This window comes from Carassius auratus, chromosome 40 (assembly GCF_003368295.1).
Source record: "Carassius auratus strain Wakin chromosome 40, ASM336829v1, whole genome shotgun sequence".
NCBI lineage: Eukaryota > Metazoa > Chordata > Actinopteri > Cypriniformes > Cyprinidae > Carassius > Carassius auratus.
The window spans coordinates 2,245,380-2,268,945 of NC_039282.1; the positions used below are offsets into that span (position 1 = coordinate 2,245,380).

A 23,566-nucleotide genomic window follows, 5' to 3' on the forward strand; every position below is an offset into this window, starting at 1 on the left:
AGCTTTGTTTCTCTCTCATATTCTCCTCTTCTTTCTGTGTGAACACATCTGTGTGTCCAGCTCCGTCTGATGATGATGATGTGAGAGCCAGTTCTGATCTAGGATGCTTCACATATTATATCAAATATTCTATTCATAACTAAAATAGGAATTGTCATGATTTTGCTAAGTATACATTTACTGAAACCATGACTGTTTTATATTTTTTTATTTCAATTATTAATAAATGAATTAAACAACTCAAGTTTACGACCCAGAAACAATTATATATATATATATATATATATATATATATATATATATATATATATATATATATATATATATATATATATATATATATATATATTATATATATATTTGTGACAGGGTTGTTTCTTGCTCAAAGTGGCCAGTGCTAGTGTAGATGAATAGAGCATACAGCAGCAAAAACATAACTACATTCTTGATACTTAAGGGTTAAAATAAAACTTTGACGAAATAATATGTTTCCATCTTAATTTTATGTGTTGGTCAGCTTGAGTATACCCTCCCTACCTGTAATATACCTCAAAAATATGAATGAAAAGTATGTACTTAGCATTTTCTGCAGCACTAATAAAGAGACCTGAGTGATGTCACGTGTGACTGGTGTCTAAATGATCATATCTGTCCAATGCTTGGTGTGACGGGGTTGAGTTCAGACTGAAGGTCATCACTTTAAAGTCAGGGTTTTTATATATATACACAAATATGCAATAATTGTTTGTATTCATTATAATGGGTACACCAAAAGCTTTCAACACTTCATTTTAGTGAACCGCCTGAAAGTCTGTGGGGCTGAAATATTACAGAATGACCAGTATGTCCTGCAAATGTGGCTATAGTTTATATATATATATATATATATATATAGCGCGTAATGTTGTACTTTATATTGTGTTTTGTTGTGGTAAACAGAGTAAGAGTCAGTCCTCTGCTGCTGCTCTTCTTCGGATGAGGACAGCGCCACCGTGTGCTCGGTGTGTGTCAGTGCTGTCTCATTCTGCTTCACTGCTTCACACAGATGGAGTTACACGACATTAAGGTTTCATTATCAATATTTAAAGTAGATCTCAATTAAATTTGCACTGTCAATCTTTATATTATTTCCGAGTTCAGGATAATCGAATATATAGCCTACATATTCTATTCTATACTTTACCCTATAATGTTTTTATTTTGGGGAACTTTTATAGTCATAAATGTAGTGCATTAAAACAAAGCCCCCCTCTCTCTCTTATTATTATTATTTTTTTATCTTGCTGTATTTCAATTTGTGTTGTGCTCTGTTCTTTTAGATTTTAAGATTTTGAACTGCCTTATTGTTTTTGTGTTTTCCTGCAAAAAACAAAACAAAAAACAAACAAGAAACACTTGGAGGTGCCTTCGCTTCAAGAGCAACAGTACTTTATTAAATACAGTAGGCTAAGGACTAACAATTTGAGATTTATTAATTATCCACTCTATTTTATAGAAAACTAAACCATTTTAAGGCGTCTGTTTCATACAAAAAAAAAAAATTGTGCAATAATAATAAATGCTAATGATAGAAATAAAAAAAATTGTCATTTAATATGAAGAAATTGAGAAAGTATAGGGAAATAATAGTGATGGGGGGGGGGGAAGCGCAGGTTTCAGCCGCGTCACGCAAATCGTTTGGAAAATCGTTGGTCTGTTTTGTCCCTCTCGGCTCACCGTAGAACAGGAAGTAGTTTCACAAGCAGCCGGTCGGCGTGACTTTGACATCTACAGTAGCTCACGATGCGGCTTCTGAGAGCAGCATCAGCCTTAACTCAGCGACACCTGCACAACAAGAGACAGGTGTGTGTGTGTGTGTGTGTGTGTGTGTGTATGTGTGTATGAGAGAGAGAGAGAGAGAGAGGGTGTGTGTGTGAGAGAGCGAGTGTGTGAGAGAGTGAGTGTGTGTGTGTTACTCGTGGCTCTCTGATGTCTCTGGTGTGTGTGTGTGTGTGTGTGTGTGTGTGTGTGTGTGTGTGTGTGTGTGTGTGTGTGTGTGTGTGTGTGTGTGTGTGTGTGTGTGAGATACTCTTGGCTCTCTGATGTGTCTGATGTGTGTGTCTCTGGTGTGTGTCTCTGGTGTGTGTGTGTGTGTGTGTGTGTGTGTCAGGTGCTGGTCAGCTGTCGCTCCTGCTCGAATGGCCTCACACCGAACGAGCGGATCCGGAACATCGGCATCTCTGCGCACATCGACTCCGGGAAGACCACGCTGACGGAGAGAGTGCTGTACTACACCGGGAGGATCGCAGAGATGCACGAGGTGACTGCACACACACACACACACACACACACACACACACACACAATGCTCTCTCTCTCTCTCTCTATCCGGCCTGGGCCCAGACCCACGCTGTCAGCTCACCGCGGTGTGTGTGTGTGTGTGTGTGTCTCAGGTCAGAGGGAAGGATGGAGTGGGAGCGATCATGGACTCCATGGAGTTGGAGAGACAGAGAGGAATCACTATCCAGTCCGCTGCCACATACACCAGGTGGAGAGATCACAACATCAACATCATCGACACGCCAGGTACCAGCCACACACACAGAGAGACAGGGGCATCCTGGGAGAAAACAGGGCTAACACACGTGTAGCTAGCAGGGAGCCGGCTCCCGAAGGGTTAAACACAACACTCTACTAGTGATGTGGAAGGAATCAGCAGTGGATGTTCTGCAGTGAATGGGTGCCGTCATCCACAAATGCGTTGTTTTACCATTTTCTGCACTTCTAGTAATTGAGCTGATGAATCTGGTCCCTCACACTGACCGAAAACAGCTGTGATGTTGTGCACCACACTTGTTTCATGTGCTTGGTCATATCTAGTATGTACTGCTGATATGCAGGTCACGTGGACTTCACCATCGAGGTGGAGCGGTCACTGCGTGTGCTGGACGGAGCGGTGCTGGTGCTGTGTGCCGTCGGAGGAGTGCAGTGTCAGACCATGACCGTCAACCGGCAGATGAAGCGCTACGGTGTACCCTTCCTCTCCTTCATCAACAAACTGGACCGCCAGGGTGCCAACCCCAGCCGAGCGCTGCAGCAGCTGAGGTGAGGACACACTGACCCACACTGACCCAGACCGGACAGAGGTCATGATCCAGGCTTAACTGTGCACAGAGGTCTTTAGAGGAACCGTTAACCCTAAAACTCTCTTGCTCACCCTCATGCCATTCAAACCCATGAGACACTGGTGAATCTTTGACACGAGGATGTTAGAATGAACTCTGTTTTGCCTCTCTACTGAAAGTATTCTTAAAGAAATAAACTCAAACATCATCCATATGAATATAGTGGTTTAATTCAAGTCTAAAGAGACACACGCGATTGCTTGAGTCCAGGGGTTTCAAACTTTCGAACCCCTTTGATCTAATTATGTACTTGAAGTACCCCCAGCAATTTTAAGTACATATTTCAATTATTTTTATGGCACATTTGCATGTTTCACTTTTAAAACTAACAAAAATATATTTTTATAGTGTTTTAGTAATTTTACATAGCTGTTGTTAGTTATTACACCTGACAAATAAAAAAAATTTTTTTACTGTAATTTACAATGTAATGAAATTTTTTAATAATTATATATATATATATATAAAATCATATTTTTTTATTTACATTTTTTTTTTTTACAGGGTTTCCCCAAAAGATAATTTTGTTTATACATTTAAGATTTTACATTACATTTGTATAAACCTGTAACGTTTCTTTGCAAAAACGTTTTAACTATGCATTTGTTTTATTCTTTCGTTAACTGTATTAACTCACAGACGTAACATGGGTACCAACTCACGAACCCCTGCAATTACCTAACGAACCACCAGTTCTTTGGGAAACCCTGCTTTAGATGATGAACAAATAGAATGGAGGCTTTTATTCTCATATAAACAATGATGGACACAATCATAGATCGAGTCAGATATGGCAAACAGAAGCTTTCATGTGCTTGCTTGATGCACAAAAACAAACATCACTGGTTTCATTGAAATATCTTGATTTTGGTTTTAGAAATGAACAAAAACACTATCCATAATGACGCCAAGACTTTTGATATGGTAGGAGATGAGTATCAGAGACCCATCAACTGACATTGTGAAGGGATGAGTTTTGGAGAGTGTAACTATCCAATGAGGAGAAACTCACTTCTGTTTTCAGTTCTTTGACAAATGATTGCTGATAGCTTGTAGACAGGAAGTGAGGGCAGAGGGAGGAAGAGGAGTGTTTGGTTTTGTGTAAAGGTAAAGTTGTGTATCATTGGCGTAGCAGTGAAAATTGATCCCAAAATAACTGAGAATATTGCCAAGAGGTAAAAAACAATGATCCCAGCACTGAACCTTGAGGAACACCATGAGTGACTGGCAATTTTTGATGCCACATTTTTACTGACTGAAAAATGTTGTAGATACAACTGAAAAAAAAAAAAAAAAACTAGTGCATTATTAGCGATCCCATTGGCAGCCAAACATTCCTAACGAATTGAGTGGGAGGTGGTGTCAAAGTCTGAGGTAAGGTCGAGAAGGATCAGGATGGATTCAAGGCTGCTGTCGGCTTCAAGTAAGAGATCGTTAGGGATTTTTACCTGGGCTGTTTCAGTGCTATGATTCTGGTGCAAACCAGACTGAAAAGGTTCATAGAGGTTATTGTAATGAAGATGAGCTGTTGTAATATTCCGTTCTAATAGTTCAGTAATGAATGGGAGGTTGGAGATGGGACGGTAATTATTAGCTTCATTAGGATCCGAACCAGGTTTAACAGAAACAATCCTGAGAGATATAGGGACAATGTGAGTAAGTATGGAGGAGTTAATTATGGATGTTATAATGTGTGATAGAGGGAAAACAGGTGTTAACCAGAACAGTAGGGAGTTCTTGGACTTAGAAATCAGTCTAGTGATTTCTTCAAATGATGAGGATTATGGGTCCAGGGTGAGCAGATATGTGCAGAGATATTTATATTATTTATGAATTTATATTTTAAAATGTGTCTCTTTTTTTTTCAAGGACTAAACTGAATCATAATGCAGCGTTCATCAACATTCCCATCGGACTGGAAGGAAATCTGCGAGGGATCATTGATCTGATCGAGGAGCGCAGCATCTTCTTCGAAGGCCCTTTCGGGTAGAGAGCGTGTGCTTGATGCTTGACTTTCTTTAGCGGTTTATACCTTGAGACATGCTGTAAATCACAGCCTCTCTCATCTCCATGTCTGTTTCGTTTCTCTCTGGAGTCAGAGCATTCGTTTCGACGAGATCCCGGCAGAGATGCGCGCCGAGGCGGCGGACCGCAGACAGGAGCTGGTGGAGTGTGTGGCTAATGCCGATGAGACACTGGGAGAGATCTTTCTGGAGGAGAAAGTTCCCACAGTGGATGATATCAAGGTTTTACTGATACTGTTCAATAATCTGAAGCTCTGTTTCAATCCCTAGTGAGACTATTTGCTTTCTTCATAGACAGCAAATACATGCAATGTGTAACAAGGACACTGTAGCACTGCATCAGTGTCTCATCAGTGGATGCTCTGCAGAGAATGGGTGCCGTCAGAATGAGAGTCCAAAAAGCTGATAAAAACATCACAATAATCCACAGCAAAAGAAGACAAAAGATGAAACACATCCAGCATTAAGATGATTTTAACTCAAACACATAGAGTCTATAATCCATAATAACACTTCCTCCAGTGAAAAAGTGCATCTGATGTTGTCTCTCACAGATTAGTTTAGATCTGTTTAAACGCTGCTTGATCTGTGCAGATTTCTCTCCTGATTCAGACCAGAACACTTTTTCACTGGAGGAAGTGTTATTATGGATTATAGACTCTATGTGTTTGAGTTAAAATCATCTGTTTTTATCAGCTGTTTGGACTCTCATTCTGACGGCACCCATTCACTGCAGAGCATCCACTGATGACACAGTGATGCAGTGCTACATTTCTCCAAACCTGATGAAGAAACAAACCCTTTCTCTCTCAGTGTTATGAGTGTATTTGATCTGTTTCCTGAAGTGTTTCTCTGTGGTTTCAGGCTGCTGTGCGCAGGGCGACTATCCAGCGGGCGTTCACCCCGGTCCTGGTGGGCAGTGCCCTGAAGAATAAAGGAGTTCAGCCGCTGCTGGACGCTGCGCTGGAGTATCTGCCCAACCCCACCGAGGTCAAGAACTACGCCATCCTGAACGAGGAGTGAGTTTGCAGTGTTTTCCTCTCGCTTCCCCCAGCGACCTGACATGATGTTCAGAAGGAGATGTTTAGTGAATCTCTTCCTCAGAGTCTCTGTCTCGTTTCCCAGTACAAATATTAAAACATCCTTACTTCACGATGCATTTACTGGAGATATGAGGACAGGTATCAGTCAATGGGGAATGAAAACTGGTTTTCCCTTTGAATCAGGTTGGTTTTCAGACAGAAAGCAAGACTAAAAGATAAAACTGTTATTTTGATTAAAGAAAGAAATACAGAGGAAGAACAGCACTGTATTAGGATGTAGTCGGAAGGTACAGTAAACGTTAATTTGTAAATGAATGAAAAAGTAATGGAGATGGGTAGGAGTTCATATCTTCAAACTTTGAAGTGTTGCTTTACATTTCGAGAGCATGATGACGTCTTGTGTTTCTAACATTTTCTGTACTTGGTCTTAAAAAGATCTTGACCCTGCACTACTGCACTGGGTCTGAAATCTGTGTCCGTGTTTCAGGGCGTCTAGTGACGGCTCCAGGATCCTGATGGACCCCACGAGAGACGACACGCATCCGTTCGTCGGCCTGGCCTTCAAGCTGGAGGTGAAGCTGGAGCCCAGGAAGGGTTTCTCAGTTCTCAGAGTTTGAGCTGTGTTTGATGTGTGTCGTGTCTGCAGGCGGGGCGCTTCGGGCAGCTGACGTACGTGCGCGTGTATCAGGGCTGTCTGAGGAAGACGGAGTACATCCACAACACCCGCACGGGGAAGAGGGTGAGGGTGCAGAGACTGGTGCGGCTCCACGCTGATCAGATGGAGGTGAGGGCGTCTGCTGCTGGAGTCACCGCTCCTGCCAGCCCTGAGAGAGTCTGAGACTGTGTTTCTGTCTGCAGGACGTGGAGGAGGTGTATGCTGGAGATATCTGCGCTCTGTTCGGCATCGACTGTGCCAGTGGAGACACCTTCACCGCCCGCACCAATGCCAACCTCTCCATGGTATGTGATGAAGAGTGTGCAGTGAACATGATGCTAATGCTAATGTTAATCAAAAACCCAGCTGTCTGTGTTACAGTATCACAGTGTGTGTAGTAATCCTCATGATGACGTGTATTCGCAGGAATCCATTCACATCCCTGATCCTGTGATCTCCATGGCCATACGAGCCTCCAACAAGGTATCAGTATCACACTGACCCGTTCTCTCACAGCTGACCCTTCAGGCACACACTGATGCAGCCTCTTCTGTCCTCCAGAACGACATGGACAAGTTCTCCAAGGGAATCAATCGCTTCACCAGAGAAGACCCCACGTTTAGAGTCCACTTTGACACGGAGAGTAAGGAGACCATCATCTCGGGCATGGGAGAGCTGCATCTGGAGATCTACTCGCAGGTACTGACCGCATGCACCTGTGTGAGCCGCTGTGTGTGTGTGTGAACACACCCTGATCATCAGGAGTCTGTGTGTTACAGAGGATGGAGAGGGAATACAACTGTCCCTGTGTGATGGGCAAACCCAAAGTGGCCTTCAGAGAGACGGTGACCAGTGCTGTGCCGTGAGTCCTGTATTTACACACATCAAACACATTCATAGCTGCTGCTCGGATAAAGCTCTCGTCCTAAACTAAAACCTGAAACACTTCATACAGTGCAGTGTGATCTGTGATCTGTACTGGCTGCAGACTGAAGCTGCGTCCCAAATGATGCGCTCTACACTATGCCCTTAAACACTGTGTACTTGTGCACTACGTACTCAACCGTATAGTGTATGAATTTTACAGTGATTTGTCATTCATAATCAGAGTCCTCTTCACCTATTTAAAGCTGCAGTAGTTGAGTGCATGAAGTGAACACTTGTTTCGGTTCGGTCAAGTGCATCATTCAAGTTTTTAAAGTGCACTTTTTCTTTTTGTGATTTTAGTGTGAACACACAAATCATTATTTATATTCCAAAACAACTTCGAATAGGGCACAAGTACGTGAATTCTTATATTTCACGCAAGTTTTGAATTCTTAAAGCTTCTAATAGATAACCTTAACCCGTATGCGGTGTTGGGGACGTTTCCGTTCACTGGGGGTAAAGTTGAGTCTTATTTTGGCCACACAAAATGACTTGTTTTCAAGATAAAAAGTGATAGTGGACTGGATATTTATTTACTTTTTATCACAGTCTTGGGCATGTCAAAGATTAGTAACAACACTGTCTTTGATGCACTGTTGGTTTTTGTGCAGCAGTAGATTTACATTTTCTCCCTCATTTACTGTTCATGTTACTGTACTGTTCGCCCCATTGACTTCCATTATAATAACATTTTTTGATTGCAAAGCCAAGAGACCATATAATCATGCATTCTTGATGGAGGAATTCTTGATTCCCTGTTGGGAAGAGGTAAATATTTTTCTTTTTACAGCTGATCACCAGGTGGGACCATCAACCCTTTAGATAGGCCTGTGCAAAAAAAAAAAAAAGCTTAGTTTCTGACTTGTATATGAAGCTATATGGAGTATAACAGCATATAATAGAGTGTGTGTGTGTGTTTGTGTGTGTGTAAGAGAGAGAAAGAGAAAGTGAGTGAGTGTTTAGTAGCACCTCAGCTCTCAGAACTACACGGAGTAAACAATAACAAAGTCTGTTTATGCACCTGCTGCCTTTTGATGGTGAGAAGTACAGACTAAACAAAAACAAGTGGATTTAAACACTTCCATGCCATCCTGCTGGTCATTTAATGGTGAGAAGAGCAGCAAGCAACACGTGAAAGGGCTTGACTTGTACCAAAGTTTTAGAAATGATTGTGCAGCTTGACCCCTCCAGTGAGCTGCAGGATGTATTGTCTTCTCCCTCTGACACCACAGACTCAGGAGAATCAGATCCTGATTTTGTTGTGGCACCCTCATAATCCTCTCCAGCTTCCCCTGAAAGCGAGGAGGATTCAGAGGATCCTGTATCTAGGTGGATTGGGATAAACGGTTAAGTGTGGTTTTCCACCAACGTGGAGACAACTCACTTCCTTCAGCCTGCCAGAGGTGTGACTCCAGGGACGACGCCTTCTATACCATCGCAAGGGTCCAGAAGTGTGTGTGTGTGTGTGAGAGAGAGAGAGAGGGGATGATAGACCTTTGTGCACTTACCTTGATGCGTATCTAAATATACACCTCAGCTCTCAGAACTACAAGAAGTAAACAATAACAAAGTAAGTTTGTTTATGCACCTGCTGCATTTTGATGGTGAGAAGTACAGACAGCCTATGTGTGAAATTCTTGTCTTTTCTTGATGGTAAAGCCAGTTTAAAACCTTTAAATCCTTCAGTGATACAATTTTAGATTTTTCTAAAAAATCTACTTTGCATCAGATTTATGAACATAGTTTACAAACCCGATTCCAAAAAAGTTGGGACACTGTACAAATTGTGAATAAAAACAGAATGCAGTGATGTGGAAGTTTCAAATTTCAATATTTTATTCAGAATACAACATAGATGACATATCAAATGTTAAAACTGAGTAAAAACGTCTGGGGACTGAGGAGACAAGTTGCTCAGGTTTAGGAATAGGATTGTTGTCCCATTCTTGTCTAATACAGGCTTCTAGTTGCTCAACTGTCTTTGGTCTTCTTTGTCACATCTTCCTCTTTATGATGCACCAAATGTTTCCTATGGGTGAAAGATCTGGACTGCAGGCTGGTCATTTCAGTTCCCGGATCCTTCTTCTACACAGCCATGATGTTGTAATTGATGCAGTATATGGTCTGGCATTGTCATGTTGGAAAATGCAAGGTCTTCCCTGAAAGAGACGATGTCTGGATGGGAGCATATGTTGTTCTAGAACTTGGATATACCTTTCAGCATTGATGGAGCTCATCTTTCCAGATGTGTAAGCTGCCCATGCCACACACACTCATGTAACCCCATACCATCAGAGATGCAGGCTTCTGAACTGAGCGCTGATAACAACTTGGGTTGTCCTTGTCCTCTTTAGTCCGGATGACATGACAACCCAGTTTTCCAAAAAGAACTTCACATTTTGATTCGTCTGGAAACAGAACAGTTTTCCACTTTGCCACAGTCCATTTTAATTGAGCCTTGGCCCAGAGAAAAAGCCTCTGGATGCTTCTGGATCATGTTTAGATATGGCTTCTTTTTTTAACTATAGAGTTTTAGCCAGCAATGGTGAATAGCACGGTGGATTGTGTTCACCGACAATGTTTTCTGGAAGTATTCCTTGTTGAGACCTTACAAATAATGCAATATTGCCAAAGATGACCAATAAACAGTTGTATTAATTCAGAAATGTGTAAATCCCCAGCTGAAAAAGCCAAATTATCTGAACTTTCTGAATTATCTGAACTAGAATTAGAAGGAATATTTCTCCTCGACAAAGACATCAGGGAAAGTTACCGTTGGCATCGTGACAAGATGGCAGACGCAAACTTTCGAAGGGAGCTCCTGGAAAAATCATTGGAAACCCTGTCGCAGCCAGTTCAAATGAGCATGCACAGATAAGTTGACTTCACTCTAACTGGGTGTCAACTACAACTTCAAAATAAAATTAACTCAATTTATAAAATAAGATTAACTTTTCCTCAGAAACGTCTGAAAGTGAGTTCAAGTGGCTTAAAACAGATAGTTCAAGTTCCAACTAGCAATTTTATTGTCATTGAATGCACAAATCTTAGTAAGGTGAACAATTTTTAGTTGTCGTTTTTACAGTGTGAGCCCATGTTGTGATTTCCATTACAGTAGCATTGCTGTATGTGATGCAGTGCTGTCTAAGAGCTGAAGATCACGGGCATCCAGTATGGTTTTCCTGCCTTGACCCTCACACACAGAGATTGTTCCAGATTCTCTGAATCTTTGGTTGATATTTTCAATTCTTCTCTGAGAAACTCCTTTCTGATATTGCTCGACTGTTTTTCGCCGCAGCATTGGGGGAATTGGTGATCCTCTGCCCATCTTGACTTCTGAGAGACACTGATACTCTGAGAGGATCTTTTCATACCCAATCATGTTCACAATTGACCCAATAAGTTGCAAATTGGTCCTCCAGCTGTTCCTTATAGGTACATTTAACTTTTTTAGCCTCTTATTGCTACCTGTCCCAACTTTTTTTGGAATGTGTAGCTCTCATGAAATCCAAAATGAATCAATATTTTGCATGACATTTCAAAATGGCTCACTTTCAACATTTGATATGTTATCTATATTCTATTGTGAATAAAATATAAGTTTATGAGATTTGTAAATTATTCCATAGCTTTTTTACTCACTTGTAAATCCACTTGTTTTTATTTAGTCAGTACTTCTCACCGCCGTTAAAAGGCAGCAGGTGCATAAATACTTTTACTCCGTTATTGTTTACTCCATGTAGTTCTGAGAGCTGAGGTTTATATTTTGATTTTCTCAGACGCATCAAGGTAAATGCACAAATGACTCTCTCGCTCGCTCACACACACACACACACACTATAATATGCTGTTATACTCCATATACTGTAGCTCCATATACAAGCCAGAAACTAAGCTTTTTTTTTTGCACAGGTCTATCTAAAGGGTTAATGGTCCTACCTGGTGATCAACTGTAAAAAATAAATTTGACCTCTTCCCAACAGGGAAAACCACCAACCATCAAGAATGGATGATTATATGGTGTCATGGCTTTGAAATCAAGATGTAGTTATAATGGAAGTCAAAGGGGCAAAACAGCCATCAACAGTAAATGAGGGAGAAAATTAAAATCTACTGCTGCACAAAAACCAACAGTGCATCAAAGACAGTGTTGTTACTAATCTTTGACTAACCCAAGACTGTTATAAAAAGTAAAAAAATATCCAGTTCACAATCACTTTTTATATTGAAAATAAGTCATTTTGTGTGATATTTTTACAGCAGTTTAATTTAGTGAATATTTTCTTCCCGAACATAACGAAAGGGTAGCATATTCATACTAACAGCAAAATAAAGATCTATTTTGATTTCAGGGGAACTTTTGTGGGAGTAAGATTATAAAAACAATGTTAGTTGTTATTTAATTACTTTAATTTCTCATTTTCATTTAGTTTATTCTGATGTTCTAAAACACCTAAAAAAAAAAAGAAAAAAGAAACTAAAATCTATATAAAAAAGTTTTTTTAAAGTTTGCCAAGGCAACATTTTCATTTAATTCTACTTTAATGTTCTAAGGTACCTAAACCTGAATAGACATAAAAAAAATACAAAAACTAAATAGAAATATATAAAACTCTACATCAGTGATTCTAAGCTGACATTGATTTGATAAGGTGAGCAGTGATTAATAGAGTGGGTTTGTCTGATGAACACACACTGCAGCCATCCGCTGTATAGTTCTGTGTTTATTGGTCTGGATGACTGGCACACATGCAGCACACAGCTCGGGGTCAGCTCAGGGTCAGCTCGGGGTCAGTTGGGTGGTTTGGTGGCGTGAGGGCATCTGGGCTGCCACTCGGTCTGCAGGACCCTGACGCCTCTGTCTGGAGACCAGGACGCCAGCAGCTTCCACTGAATGATCTCCTGCAGAACACACACACACCGTCAGCACACACACACACACACACACACACACACACACGGCCTCGGTGTCCACAGAAGATGAGGAGTGTTTCTGTGTTACCTGTGAGGGGAAGTCATGAAGAAGAACCACAAACTCCAACATCAGCTGCTCCTCACTCGACCCCTGAGACACACACAGTGTTTGTGTTATAGTGATATAAATCCCATAATCACACAGTCTCAGCGGGGGGCGTCTGCACTCACCTGCTGGGCGACGCTGGCCACCTGAGCCATGTTGAACTCTGTTCTCTCACTGGACTCTCGGAGCATGATGAAGGACGCGGCCACACGAGCCAAACGCCAGAACGGCTGCATCTCCTCGCTCACGTTACCATAGCTGTCTGCACACAGAGAGAGAGAGAGAGGTGCGCTGCAGTGCACTGTGGGACTGTGGTGTCAGGTGCAGGATTGTTCAGGTGTTGTTCACACCTGGTATGTCGCGTGCAGAGACGGCGCTGTCAGGCGAGATGTATCTCTGGTAGAAAGCGTGCTCCTCCTGCGCGGTGCGGTTGATCTGCTGCAGGGCCTCACAGCGCAGCTGCACCTCAGGACCACTGTGCCGCTCCGTCTGGGGGAACAACACGTCCGCCGAGCACCGCAGCGCTGGGCCCTACACAAACAACACACATCACCCATCAGAGCACTAAATCAACATACTAGAAGGATTTCTCTCATTTAACAAGCCTTACTGAGCCCACACTTGTGTACCGAGAGTTAATCGACCCTACTGTTCTCTATCAGTCGCTGACCATGTTATACTGCAGTGTGCTTGAGTCTAGACTGGGTGACAAAGCACCAAATTAATGTCCATATTTAGGGATGAATATGCATAATCAGAAAATAAATATTCAATGCATTGACATTAAGGAGTGCGTGTAAAAATAGTTCAGTAATTTAATGTTATATAATTACGTTACAGCACCTAGTGAATTAGACTAATCTCATTCTGGCATTTATAAGTCCATCAGAGCAAAGTAGGTTCATTACTGTTCTCTTCACCAAATGTTACAAATTAAATGTATATTCTGGAATATTTGGAGAATATTCACCTTCTGAATGAGTCTACTGTGATTACAATAGTTGAGGCTCTTTAAGTTTGAGGAACCGCTGCTCAAAAAGACTGAAACAAGGCATTTTAAATCATAAAGATGCACTACAAATAATCTTTATCCATCAGTTAGACCGAAAGAGCTTGACATTTTCTGTCATGCTCTTGTTTTTATAAAAAAAAATTATCAGGATATATATATGAATGTAACACTTATTTAAATTTGGCGTCACAAGAATATCTGTATTTTCAGTAATGTTTCTAAAGCTGGGAAAAGTACATTGTTTAAATGATGAGAAGCTCTTAGTTAATGCTGGAATATTTTGGATTAATGCAACACATGTACGTTACTCAACAGGCTTGCATAAATTACTACCGTGATATTTAACTGCTGTATTGCTGAAGACTCATCTGAGCTTTTACTGATTGGTCTCCTGATAGTAATTAGTTAATGTTTCCTAAGAGGAGTGAGGAGAAAAATATCAGCTCATTTGTTAAACATTTATAATGATTTACTGAAGTACATTTCAACGTTGAATCCTTAAAACATATTATGTTTTTGTTTTATAGCTTCTAGTAATATTTTTAGCTACTAGTTTCCATTCCACTTAATTAGTTACTATTGCTTGTTCTTTAGCTACTAGTAACTTCTTAAATATACTAGTACCTATTTCAGTACCTATTCTACTGTTACTAGAAACACATTCCAGTTTTTGCCATTGACTCCTATGGGGATCTGCCTTTCAGACATCAACTATTCACTCACTTTTTTTTAATCAAAAAAATATTACTTTTCATTTGCTATTAGTGCCTTTTTAATAGATAAGTAGTTATTCATTAGACACTGGTGCATTATTATTATACACTAGTATCTTTTGTAACAGTAGTATAGTTACTAGTTACTACTGAAACACATAGTAGTATCTATTTAATAAGTAGTAGTATCTATTTAAAACAGTACAAGTATATTAATCATAAGCACTAGTAGCTAATAAACAAGTACTGCTACATAATGTAATCGATGCTAGTAGCTGAAAAATGAGTGCTGGTAGTGTGAAAAGAGACACTAGTTTTAAGGATTAAATGTTGAACTGGCTTGCCATACATGCTGTAGGATCTGTGCTCGGTACACTAGAGCTGGTTAGACAGGAGTGAGTCAGTGGTTCTGGACACGTTAGTAATGAAGTGTACCTCGCTGCCACTGGCCCAGTCTGTCACGGAGAAATCCAGCTTGTACTTCCTGCCTCCTGCTGCCACATCCTGTCAACACCAGAGTTAGCCAGCGTTAGCAAACGCTGATCCAAGGACACACTCACAGGTGTGGTCATGTGTCAGAGTCATGAGAGCCTCACCTCGGCGCTGGCCTTGTGCACCTGCTGCAGTCCGAACACCCTGAAGGGCGAGCCGTGGTGTGTGTTCAGGTAATGCAGGGCCACCGTAGCCGCCCGCCGCGCTGGGTAGTGTGTGGGCTCCAGGTCTCCAGTGCTGGCCATGTCCTCAGCCGTCTGAGAGAGTCAGAGCACAAACAAACACCTGAGAGGCTGTGTGGGGCGAGGCGCTGGACTCTCAGCCTTTATCACACACTGTTGCGTAACAGACAGAGTACATGTGATCACTGTCAGAATGAAGGATGAAGAAAGGTTCAGTTGAACAAACAAAAGATGAAGAAATATAGGGATCTCCAGCTGAAGCTGCCTGTAACAGTTACTGCTGGGAGAGGCTTTAACTTCCTGTTTTGTGCACTAGCCCCGCCCCCTCTTAAAGAGACACTGCAGCTAGATTAAAACAGATGACTGCTGGAGCACTACACAGTTTGTGATGCATGTAGGGATGGATTATAAAGAGAAACATGACTCTTCTCTGTAGTTACTGAAGGTCAATCAGAGGAACCGTCATTGCAACCAAACTGATTTGCCACATACATGATAATTAATACATTACAATCCATTTAAAGTGAATCTTATTTGTCTGTCTATCTATCAATACATAATATACTTTTAATTAGTCAACTAAGTTATTTTTAAATAAATGATGAGAGAACTATTGCTTCAAAGTGTTTCAGTGAAGAGCTACTCTCCTGCATGTCGTTCCAAACCTGTATGAATTTTTCTTTTGTTAAACACAAAAGAAGATATTTTGAAGAATGTTGGTTTCAAACGGTCGACGAACACCATTGACTTCCGTAGTATTTGTTCTATACTTTTTTCCCCCCAAAACTATGGAAGTTTGGTTACCAACATTACATTTTTGGGGAACTATCCCTTTAAATCCTGTAAAATGCCATGCAGTGGTTTCTGTGAACATTGTTGAGTGAGGATAGAAATGCAGTGTATCTGTGTATGTGTATACAGTAGATCTTTATATCTCCCCGACCAAAGATGGATAGTGAGTATGTGATGTGTGTAGTCTAGCACTAATGCGGATGGGTGGTGCTTTATGCTGCAGGTTTGACTTCACTCATAAGAAGCAGTCTGGAGGCTCGGGTCAGTACGGTAAGGTCATTGGTGTCCTGGAGCCGCTGGACCCCGAGAATTACACGAAGCTGGAGTTCAGTGACGAGACCGTCGGTACCAACATCCCCAAACAGTTCGTGCCCGCTGTAGAGAAGGTGACCGCCCGCATCTCACACACACACAAGACCTCAGTACTTCAGATCTGGAGAAATGCAGCACTGCATCAGTGTCTCATCAATGGATGCTCTGCAGTGAATGGGTGCCGTCAGAACGAGAGTCTGATAAAAACATCCCAATAATCCACAGCACTCCAGTCCATCAGTGAACATCTGGAGAAGACCAAACCTGAAACACATCCAGCATTAAGATGATTTTAACTCAAACACATGGAGTCACTGATGGACTGGAGTGCTGTGGATTATTGTGATGTTTTTAATCAGACTCTCGTTCTGACGGCACCCATTCACTGCAGAGCATCCATTTATGAGACACTGATGCAGTGCTGCATTTCTACAAACCTGATGAAGAAACAAATTCATCCTGATCTCTGATGACCTGAAGGGGTCCTTCAAAACTAAAATAACGAAGTGATGCCTTTAAAATGTTATGGTCTCTCAGCCTCGCGTCGTCCCAAACTGGTATCTTCTGTGGAGCGCACTGGTTTCTGTCTGATCTCTGTCTTTAGGCAGAGTGTTTCTATCTCTGGTGACGTGTGTGTGGTGTCTGTCCTCAGGGCTTCAGGGAAGCGTGTGAGAAGGGTCCTCTGACGGGACACAAGATATCTGGAGTGCGTTTCATCCTGGAGGACGGAGCTCATCACATGGTGGACTCGAACGAGATCTCCTTCATCCGGGCAGGAGAGGGCGCTGTAAAACAGGGTATGATGATCAGATCAGATGTGTCTCTCTCTGACGTCTGAGCAGAGCTTCACGTCAGTGTCCTGTGTCTCCAGCGCTTGAGAAGTCCAGCGTGGTGATTCTGGAGCCGGTCATGTCTGTGGAGATCGTGGCCCCCAATGAGTTCCAGGGGGCCGTTATTGCAGGGGTCAACCGTCGTCACGGGGTCATCACGGGACAGGACGGGGCCGAGGGCTACTTCACACTCTACGCTGACGTGAGTCCCTTCAGTCACACGGACTCAACACAACCAGATCTCACCGGTCACGTCAGACAGCTCCATTATTAGCTGTAGATTCATCAGTTAACTGGTGTTTGTGTTCAAATTATTAGAAATGTAGTAACGTACTAATAAACCCTCGCTACACAAGTTGTTTTTTCAAGAAAACTGAATGTAAAAGCAGAAAACATAGAATTGCTACTGCTACGGTGTTTTCTTGTTCAAGTCCTACAGTTGTGTGTGAGAAAGAAATCTGATCATGATCATACTGGCATAATGTTCGACTAATCTCTGTTGACCTGCTGTTCTCTGTCCAGATCCCGCTGAACGACATGTTCGGATACTCGACCGAGCTGCGCTCCTGCACCGAGGTACAGACGAGGACACACACACACACACACACCAGACTTTACATGTGCTCCTGCTCTTACTGTGAACTAACAAGACAACAACTGCCTTCAGAGTGCAGAAGTTCTCTGTGAAAGAACAAAACCAAGTCCTGATGGTTGTGGCCAGTGTTTCATATTGATATGTGTGTGTGTGTGTGTGTGTGTGTTCAGGGTAAAGGCGAGTACACCATGGAGTACAGCAGATATCAGCCCTGTCTGCCCTCCGTACAGGAAGATCTGGTCAACAAACACCTGGAGGCCACGGGACAGCTGCCCGCCAAGAAGAGCAAGTGGAAGAACTGAAGCCTGCACACAGTCCAGATCTGATTTAAACTCTGCAGGATCCGCTTGGGTCATGCTCTGTAAATGTATTTGTACAGCGAATGATTGCAAATGTAGTAAAATCATGATCCGTTTAAACTCGTCGAAAAATTTCAGTTTTCCTGTGGTTTTCAATAGGTCAGACAGATTGACACATTATTATGAAGCTCATTCTGGGATTTTAAAGCACTATTAGAACATAAAAGCAATGTGTGTTCCCAATCATCGGGCATCAGAAGGCAGGAGCGTACGATAGGCTTGTTACTGCGCTCATCATTATATATGGAACAAAGCCTAGCAGTGGCTTCTCATACTGCAGCAACTTCCATTTTTCGTAGTGATATTTGGTGTCAATTTACCAGGAATTGGTGATTTTGTTAAATGGTGGTTTATTTGCAAATGTTTTATATTCCAATTTTGCACACAAGTTAAATTCACAACTTGGGATGGAAACAGCTGTTGCGGATCTACATTAAATAAAAAGAAAAAATGAATAAAAATAAAGTATTTCTATAATAACAATACAAATGTGACTCGTCTGACTTTATAACATGTGAACGCAAAATGACCAAACAAAAAAATATTCACTTTTTTTGTCTGATTAGAGAGCCAGCTTTACTGACCAGATGCGCATTAAATAAAATTGCATGCGATTTATGGTGCAGCCCTACTTAAGACTAAAACTTGACTCTGAGAGATTAAACTCTGAAGGTGTTTGTATGAAAGTTAACCTGCTTTTTGGAATAACCCACTGATGATCAGCTAACCAGAGATCAAGAAACCACTCCCAACACCCTAACAACCACCCAAAAGAATGTGGAAACCACTTAGCAACACCTTGGCAACCACTTAAAAGAACATGGTAGCCAATTGGCAACACCCTAACAACCACCCAAAAAAATGTGGTAACCACTTAGCAACACCCTAACAACCACCCAAAAGAATGTGGTAACCACTTAGCAACACCCTAACAACCACACAAAAGAATGTGGTTACCCCTTGGCAACCACTTAAAAGAACATGGTAGCCAATTGGCAACACCCTAACAACCACACAAAATAATGTGGTAACCACTTAGCAACACCCTAACAACCACACAAAAGAATGTGGTTACCCCTTGGCAACCACTTAAAAGAACATGGTAGCCAATTGGCAACACCCTAACAACCACCCAAAAGAATGCGGTAACCACTTAGAAACACCTTGGCAACCACTTAAAAGAACATGGTAGCCAATTGGCAACACCCTAACAACCACAAAAGAATGTGGTAACCACTTAGCAACACCCTAACAACCACCCAAAAAATGTGGTAGCCACTTAGCAACACCCTAACAACCACCCAAAAGAATGTTGTAACCACTTAGCAACACCTTGGCAACCACTTAAAAGAACATGATAGCCAATTGGCAACACCCTAACAACCACCCAAAAGAATGCTGTAACCACTTAGCAACACCTTGGCAACCACTTAAAAGAACATGGTAGACAATTGGCAACACCCTAACAACCACCCAAAAGAATGCGGTAACCACTTAGCAACACCTTGGCAACCACTTAAAAGAACATGGTAGCCAATTGGCAACACCCTAACAACCACCCAAAAGAATGCGGTAACCACTTAGAAACACCTTGGCAACCACTTAAAAGAACATGGTAGCCAATTGGCAACACCCTAACAACCACCCAAAAGAATGCGGTAACCACTTAGAAACACCTTGGCAACCACTTAAAAGAACATGGTAGCCAATTGGCAACACCCTAACAACCACACAAAATAATGCGGTAACCACTTAGCAACACCCTAACAACCACACAAAAGAATGTGGTTACCCCTTGGCAACCACTTAAAAGAACATGGTAGCCAATTGGCAACACCCTAACAACCACACAAAATAATGTGGTAACCACTTAGCAACACCCTAACAACCACACAAAAGAATGTGGTTACCCCTTGGCAACCACTTAAAAGAACATGGTAGCCAATTGGCAACACCCTAACAACCACCCAAAAGAATGCGGTAACCACTTAGAAACACCTTGGCAACCACTTAAAAGAACATGGTAGCCAATTGGCAACACCCTAACAACCACCCAAAAGAATGCGGTAACCACTTAGAAACACCTTGGCAACCACTTAAAAGAACATGGTAGCCAATTGGCAACACCCTAACAACCACCCAAAAGAATGCGGTAACCACTTAGAAACACCTTGGCAACCACTTAAAAGAACATGGTAGCCAATTGGCAACACCCTAACAACCACCCAAAAGAATGCGGTAACCACTTAGAAACACCTTGGCAACCACTTAAAAGAACATGGTAGACAATTGGCAACACCCTAACAACCACACAAAATAATGTGGTAACCACTTAGCAACACCCTAACAACCACACAAAAAAATGTGGTTACCCCTTGGCAACCACTTAAAAGAACATGGTAGCCAATTGGCAACACCCTAACAACCACCCAAAAGAATGCGGTAACCACTTAGAAACACCTTGGCAACCACTTAAAAGAACATGGTAGACAATTGGCAACACCCTAACAACCACACAAAATAATGTGGTAACCACTTAGCAACACCCTAACAACCACACAAAAGAATGTGGTTACCCCTTGGCAACCACTTAAAAGAACATGGTAGCCAATTGGCAACACCCTAACAACCACACAAAATAATGTGGTAACCACTTAGCAACACCCTAACAACCACACAAAAGAATGTGGTTACCCCTTGGCAACCACTTAAAAGAACATGGTAGCCAATTGGCAACACCCTAACAACCACCCAAAAGAATGCGGTAACCACTTAGAAACACCTTGGCAACCACTTAAAAGAACATGGTAGACAATTGGCAACACCCTAACAACCACACAAAATAATGTGGTAACCACTTAGCAACACCCTAACAACCACACAAAAGAATGTGGTTACCCCTTGGCAACCACTTAAAAGAACATGGTAGCCAATTGGCAACACCCTAACAACCACACAAAATAATGTGGTAACCACTTAGCAACACCCTAACAACCACACAAAAGAATGTGGTTACCCCTTGGCAACCACTTAAAAGAACATGGTAGCCAATTGGCAACACCCTAACAACCACCCAAAAGAATGCGGTAACCACTTAGCAACACCTTGGCAACCACTTAAAAGAACATGGTAGCCAATTGGCAACACCCTAACAACTAGGGCTGCACAGGCGATTCCTTGCCGATTTTGAAACTGATTTTGTGTAGCTTGTCAGTGAACTACGGCTCTGTGTAGTGAATGCTGCTCCACCTGAACCAGTGTTGACAAGTCTGCGGTTGTTTTTCATGTCAGCAGGTTGAAACAACGCAAATTCCAATAGCGTGATATTTAGCCCCTAAAATGTGAATTTTACCAAGACAACGCTGCCAAATAAATTTGTATTTTATCCCCGGGATGCAATTTTTATCGGGGAACCTCCTGGAAATGCGATCGGGCTAGTTTTGAGAAGCAACTGGCAGGCTTTGTTGTGAAAACCTGGCAACCCTGATCTGAACACACATGCTGGAAATATACTATTGACAATAAAGCAGACTTGACTTGACTAATCACAAAAGCACCTTTACTGATGATATGCACATGAAAATCACATTCAATTTTTTTGCACAGCCCTACCCTAACAACCATCCAAAAGAACACAGTAACCACTTAGCAACACCCTGACACTTTAACTACTTAGCAACGCCCTAACAACCACCTAATAGAACATAGTAACCACTTAGCAAAACCCCAACACTTTAGCCACTTTACATCACCCTAACAACCACCTAAAAGAACGTGGCAGCCGCTTAGCAACACACAGTAAAGCTAAGGGAAGCAGTCAAACACTGAGTTCTGCAGGAAACACGTTGTTCTTCATCAAATGTTTAGCTGTAGTTCACGGAGTCACATTGCGTGTTACCTCGGACTGCGGCGCGTGACCCGGGGCTCCTGTGCACGCGAGCGGGGGCTCCTGAGACACGGGTGGAGCCGGACTGAGCTCAACCAGAGAGAGAAGCAGCCAAACTGAGCAGAAGGTCTTCATGATCGGCTCCGGAGGAGAGCTCAGACGCTGCTGCTGTTTATAAAGAGGAGCCTGTTGCGTAACACGAGCGTGAGCTGACGCTGTCCAGATGACCGCGGACGGATAACACTCAGCATCTGAACAAACAGATCTGACCGTCCTCTGGGATCACGAGAGAACAAACCGAGCTAGTCTCCAGAACAGACACTTCAGCTTTTGATAGCGTGACATATCTGTGCTGCTGTGATCCATTCGTGGTGACGTCACGGGGACTATTTCCCCTTCAACCAAACCTTTGCATGCATGTCTGACAAAGATCGTGCACTGGGAAGATAATTCAAAACTATTACACAAGAATCTCCTGTATTTTATTTATTTATTTATTTTCAACTTTTTTTTTTTTTTTTTTTTTTTTGCATAATTTAAAGTTGTACTTCTTTACTTTCAGTTAAGTACTGTATGTTTTTGACCAGATACTTGTACTTATTTTTACTCAGTATCTGCATTTTAACCATAGACTGTAAAAACAGATTTGACCTAAAGCATCGCTGCATCAAATGAGATCCAGTGCTTGTTTCGGAGTAACTCTGGGTCTCTGGTTCCAGAAGTGCGTCACACTTTCTCTCTAAACATGCCTTCTGAAGCACTTCTGCTTTCCACAACCTTTTGTAAGGCGAGGAAGTGTTGTATTATTCCTTAATCAGCAAGAATACACCACAAAACCATGCTTCCAGTCTTCATCGGAGCCAGATTAACGTTACAAATATTTAGTCAATTATTGACATTCCTGATTTGTAAGTTATGTCATCCAGATGCTCTGGGGTTTTACTGCATTCACAGTCTTTGTACATTGTAAAAGTTATAAATTTTGAATACTTATGTCCTCGGTGAAACTTTGGTCACTTCGATGAGTGATACACACTGAGACTGATCTGTTTTGTATGTTTCTCTGATTCGTGTTACCTTAAAACAGAGCCAGTGGAGCGAATCAAACACACAGTCGACTCTTTCTCTCGAACAGCGCTGATAAATCCTAAATTCAACCGGTTCGTCTTAAAAAGCCCTCTTTCCTCCACAATTTGCTTCGAAATTCTTTACGATTCTTTCTAGTGAATCGGTTCGTCATAAGCGACTCGCTCTCTCACATTAATAGCTTTAGAAAGATTCAATCTAGCGAATCGGTTATCTGATTTATTCTTTGTTCTAAATGAACCGATTACAAACAGATTCACTGATTCGAGTCAGTTCTTCAGTTTGAACAGTTTAAGCAATTTTCCAGTTTTTAAGTTGTGTTTATGTTAATGTATCTGTTCGGTTTGTATGTTGTCACCCCAAGTAGGATGCCCATTCAACTAAACTTTGTTTTTGTACCAGAAAACGATGTCTCTCTGGATCACGTGACTCGCGCAGAGCTGTCACGTGACATGACTGTGAGCATGGCAGACC

The 23,566-nt window shown here is 41.9% G+C and overlaps 2 protein-coding genes across 3 annotated transcripts; one reads left to right on the forward strand and one right to left on the reverse strand.

Annotated features, from left to right (window-relative positions):
* The first annotated feature begins 1,690 nt into the window (after positions 1-1,690).
* On the forward strand, positions 1,691-18,181 carry gfm1 (G elongation factor, mitochondrial 1). The gene is made up of 18 exons (XM_026225937.1): positions 1,691-1,842; positions 2,150-2,299; positions 2,433-2,565; positions 2,880-3,084; positions 5,034-5,150; positions 5,260-5,410; positions 6,053-6,207; positions 6,719-6,803; positions 6,878-7,015; positions 7,090-7,191; positions 7,313-7,369; positions 7,448-7,585; positions 7,666-7,748; positions 16,248-16,410; positions 16,989-17,133; positions 17,208-17,368; positions 17,689-17,742; positions 17,932-18,181. The coding sequence occupies exons 1-18, from the start codon at positions 1,783-1,785 to the stop codon at positions 18,061-18,063; spliced, it is 2,229 nt and encodes a 742-aa protein (XP_026081722.1). The 5' UTR covers positions 1,691-1,782; the 3' UTR covers positions 18,064-18,181.
* lxn (latexin) lies at positions 12,520-23,216 on the reverse strand. 2 transcript variants are annotated; one of them, XM_026225939.1, is made up of 7 exons: positions 23,084-23,216; positions 15,155-15,307; positions 14,994-15,062; positions 13,184-13,364; positions 12,959-13,095; positions 12,816-12,878; positions 12,520-12,715 (listed from the first exon to the last, which is right to left on the reverse strand). In XM_026225939.1, the coding sequence occupies exons 2-7, from the start codon at positions 15,293-15,295 to the stop codon at positions 12,605-12,607; spliced, it is 702 nt and encodes a 233-aa protein (XP_026081724.1). In that variant the 5' UTR covers positions 15,296-15,307; positions 23,084-23,216; the 3' UTR covers positions 12,520-12,604. The 2 variants fall into 2 exon arrangements, with proteins under 2 accessions (XP_026081724.1, XP_026081723.1); XM_026225938.1 differs by lacking the exon at positions 23,084-23,216 and adding an exon at positions 22,019-22,325.
* Between the last annotated feature and the right edge of the window lie 350 nt (positions 23,217-23,566).